The sequence below is a fragment of the Lates calcarifer genome, linkage group LG12 (assembly GCF_001640805.2).
Source record: "Lates calcarifer isolate ASB-BC8 linkage group LG12, TLL_Latcal_v3, whole genome shotgun sequence".
NCBI classification, from domain to species: Eukaryota; Metazoa; Chordata; class Actinopteri; family Centropomidae; genus Lates; species Lates calcarifer.
In genome coordinates, this window is record NC_066844.1 from 16,562,590 (window position 1) to 16,566,920 (window position 4,331).

The following is a 4,331-nucleotide window of genomic DNA, read 5'->3' on the forward strand; positions in this document are numbered from 1 at the left end:
ACAAACCACTAATGGGAGACAGCACAAGCAAAGACCACAGAACACATAACTGCATAAACAATAACTGCCAACGGCATAGTTCAATTTGTTATTTACACCCATATCCAGCAGAGGGCAGTAAATGAAAGTTGGTTATTAAACGTCACGCTGCTCTCCGCTCTTGTCTCCTCTCACTGTCAGACGCTCCGGCGGAAGCAACACAGTCCAGTGTTTTCCGTAGTCATCGTTGACTAGCGGGTGTCAGCGAACAGAGGCATCGTCTACACAAAGAAAAGCCTTCATTTTGTGTGCTTGCTCTCATATTTTTGACTAAAAATGCCACTAGAGAATTTAGAAGAGGAGGGTCTGCCCAAGAACCCCGACCTGAGGATAGCACAGCTGAAGTTTCTACTGACAATGGACGGCCATCGACAGGATGCCAAAGTGAAGACTGAGCTCATGGATGCTATCAAAGCTAACAGTGAGTTAGCTTTTCACTGCACTCCCTGGTTTTGTAACAGCAGCTTTGATAGCCTGCTCATGTATGCGTGTAGCAGACATTAATGTACATACATACGTTTTGTACCGGGTATATCATTTTCTTTAAAATGCTTTCAAAATAAGAGAAATGCTTTACACCTATAATGATCGTCGCTAGGAAATTAGCATTGCTTGCTAACGTTACTAGTAAACTCTAGCTAGCTAACAAGCAGTCTGAAGAAGCATTGCTTGGGTTGTTTGTCAACCTAAAGCAGAACATTAACAAGTTATAGCCTTTATATTTTCAAGTGCAGCTCCATTTATATTGCTTTTCATTTGGCTTTACAGGGAAACAGATAATAAGAGGTGTTTTTAATTATGTGTTTAAGTATAATTGCAGAAATAGAGAGTCATGAATAATACAAAAAGTAAAAGGTGATAGTTTTTTGTTGTTTTTTTTAAAACTCGGGCTCGTCATTTGCAACAAACATCGTTTCTCTCTCCAGATATGGCACCTTATTATGAGGGTCTGTGCAAGGAGCTGAAGTGGCAGCTGGACGGGGACCTGCTGAGTAAAATGAAGAAGGCTAACGAAGAGGAGCTGAAGCGTCTGGACGACGTGCTGGAGGATGCGGAGAAAAACCTGGGAGAGAGTGAGATACGAGATGCCATGATGGCCAAAGCTGAATATCTGATCAGGATTGGAGACAAGGTATGTGTTCCCCTCGCTCAGAGTATATAATTGTGGTGTAATAGGCTCTGCTGCAACAAGGTTAAGTTGGACAGCAGCATCAGTACAAATGTATGTAATGGTAAGCGTGGTTATAGTGACCATAAATGGTAAAATGGAAATAACTCAATTGCACAGTCTTACTCCATCAGTTCTCGCCTATCAGTTCAGGCTACACTTCATGACCATGCATGTCATATATCAGTCAGTATCATACAGAGGATAATTATGATTGGTAATTTGCTGTGTACATAGTGTTAGTGTACAGTGCGTGTCTGTACCTGTGCTAGACCAGTAATCAAGAAGTCATTAAATAAAGCTAAAGTATAGTGTTTATCTGAACAGTAGTGTTGTTTTTCTTTCCTGTGTAGTCTAATTTAGCTGCTTTACCTTCTTCTATCAAATAGTAAGAGATTTAGTGTCACGTGGCAGTTTGCATTTGATTACCATAGTATTATGACTATTGATGATGTGTACATTGTAGTGTCATTCAGCTTTAACAGTTATTCAGTAAATGCACTTTGAACCAAAATCTTAAGTACCACTGAAGCATTCTCCAGCTGTTATTCACTTTTGTCAAATCAAGTGGCACTCTTGAATCAACTGCACATAATATCAGCCTCTTAGTACTTAGGGTGTCAGGTTCTCTGTACTGGCTGTATTGTTGCATCAAGTGAAGTGAATGATACTTTCTCTCGGAAGTAATAAAGTTATATTTGTCAAAATGGTCGTTTGTATCCTTCACCGTCTTTGACAAGGCGCAGCTGACCACTTAACATTGCATGAACACAAATTTGAACAGGTGCAGATTCACTGACATTGTCCAACTTGTGTCCACAGGAGGGTGCCCTGACAGCCTTTAGGAAGACCTATGACAAGACAGTTGCCCTGGGTCACAGACTAGACATCGTCTTCTACCTGCTGAGGATCGGCCTCTTCTACATGGACAGCGACCTCATCACACGCAACTCAGAGAAAGCCAAGAGGTGCAGGCTCGGATATGTTTGTTCTCGAACTTCTCCACAAATAGTGTCTTCAGCACTCACCTCTCGATGCATCTCTTTTTCTCTGCAGCCTTATCGAGGAGGGGGGAGACTGGGACAGGAGGAATCGCCTGAAGGTCTACCAGGGCCTGTATTGTGTGGCCATCAGGGACTTCAAGCAAGCTGCTGAGCTCTTCCTCGACACAGTCTCCACCTTCACCTCCTATGAGCTCATGGACTACAAGACCTTTGTGACCTACACTGTCTACGTCTGCATGATCGCCCTTAAAAGGCCTGACCTCCGTGAAAAGGTAGGAAAGGGACTCACAAGATGCTATAGAGGGGAAACACGTTTTTTAGAAAGGCGTGTAAATCGGCACCTCAGCTGCTGTTAAATGTGTTATATATGTGATATGTTTTTCTACAGGTCATAAAAGGAGCAGAGATCTTGGAGGTGCTGCACAGTCTGCCTGCTGTCCGCCAGTATCTTTTCTCGCTCTACGAGTGCCGCTACTCTGTCTTCTTCCAGTCCCTGGGTGAGGAAGGCCTTTCCTTTACTGGCTTAAAAACCTGTGACAGATATTTCATTCATCCTTGCATGTAGAGTAAAACTGCCCATGACTGTATGTGGTTTCTTAATTTTAGGTCATGAACTTCTTTAGTCTTTTCTTCAAGATTTTCTAACATGCTACTGTACTTTTTTTCTGCCCTGCCACATCTTTACTCTTTAATAATCAATGTGACACTTTTTTCTCTTTGTGCCACAGCCATGGTGGAGCAGGAGATGAAGAAGGACTGGCTCTTTGCGCCACACTACCGCTACTATGTGAGGGAGATGAGGATCCAGGCCTACAGCCAGCTGCTAGAGTCCTACCGTTCCCTCACCCTGGGCTACATGGCTGAGGCCTTTGGTGTCAGCACTGAGTTCATCGACCAGTGAGTGTACCAGCACACCACGTTTTATGTGCCACTTTTTCTGGTGATGTGTGTTTAGCCACAGTGTCACTACAGAAATCCTAGCAGTAGTCTTCTCTTGTGTCCTCAGTGCGTTCCTACAGGTTGGTTACAGGTATGCAGTGCTATTTGATAATCTCTACAAAGGAATTGTTAGATGCACTTCAGTAATGGTTGTGAAACAAGACTGGAGATAGTTCAGCGTTTTTATATCAGGATTAGCATTTGATTGGCATCAGGTTTTTTAGAATTCAGATCTAAACATACCAGGGTTCAACTTCAGAGGCTGAATTAATAGGAGCCAGTAATCATTTCAACTTGCAATGTGTTTTATCTGTACATGAGTGTTGACATTAGTTCATCATCAAATACTGCTCATTTAAAAATGTTCCTGGGATCATTAATGGAATATTTCTAATATTTCTTTGTAGCTCAGGCGACTGATACCAACATATTGTATTTACATTTTTGTATGAATTACACAAACAAGATACCTTATGTTAACTGAAGAGCATTAGTGGTGCTGGTGGCCAGCTTTTGTTAACTCTGGATAGAGCCAGGCTACATGCTTCCGTTTTCAGCTAAGCAGCTGCTGGCTGTAGCTCAACATTAACTGTAGGCACAGGCATGAATGGAAGTGAAGTGCTTTTCCTAAAAATGTTTAACTGTTCTGTTTAGTCTAAGTATTCATTTTTGGTGTCAAGTGCTCAGGTTAGTTCCAGCTAACTGAACTAAATCTCCTCTTTTCTCAGGGAACTGTCCCGATTCATAGCTGCTGGCCGTCTCCACTGTAAAATTGATAAAGTGAATGAGATCGTGGAAACCAATAGGTAATGTTACCATTCTTCAAACCTCAATACATCCAAGACATATCTCAGGAACCAAGTGCAGAACACTAATTCTTTTCCTGCTCTTCTTTCCAGACCTGATAGCAAAAACTGGCAGTACCAGGAAACCATCAAGAAGGGCGACCTGCTGCTCAACAGAGTCCAGAAGTTGTCAAGAGTCATTAACATGTAACCACAGAGGCCATATGTTTCTCATTGCAGCAAAGGGCGGAGTTCTTCTTCACGGTATACCCAAACCTGTAGTTTGTCCGACAAAGTGACTTCTTATATTGTGTATATAATAAAATTTGTTTAACTGTTGACACTGCATTTCTTGCAGCAGGTTTTTTTTACTTTAGGAAAGAGGCAGAGACATGA

At 42.1% G+C, this 4,331-nt stretch overlaps 1 protein-coding gene across 1 annotated transcript; it reads left to right on the forward strand.

Moving 5' to 3' along the window:
* The first annotated feature begins 179 nt into the window (after positions 1-179).
* On the forward strand, positions 180-4,274 carry psmd6 (proteasome 26S subunit, non-ATPase 6). Its single transcript, XM_018700222.2, has 8 exons — positions 180-460; positions 966-1,171; positions 2,030-2,175; positions 2,264-2,483; positions 2,600-2,708; positions 2,940-3,108; positions 3,879-3,956; positions 4,050-4,274. Exons 1-8 carry the CDS (start codon positions 316-318, stop codon positions 4,144-4,146), a joined length of 1,170 nt encoding a protein of 389 aa, XP_018555738.1. The 5' UTR covers positions 180-315; the 3' UTR covers positions 4,147-4,274.
* Positions 4,275-4,331: the final 57 nt, after the last annotated feature.

Excerpts from the sequence above, each read along its gene's own strand:
- psmd6 (XM_018700222.2), top strand. The coding sequence starts at position 316 with ATGCCACTAGAGAATTTAGAAGAGGAGGGTCTGCCCAAGAACCCCGAC. Across the intron at positions 2,484-2,599 it reads GGCCTGACCTCCGTGAAAAG|GTCATAAAAGGAGCAGAGAT; the intron begins GTAGGAAAGGGA and ends GTTTTTCTACAG. Across the intron at positions 2,709-2,939 it reads TGTCTTCTTCCAGTCCCTGG|CCATGGTGGAGCAGGAGATG; the intron begins GTGAGGAAGGCC and ends TTTGTGCCACAG.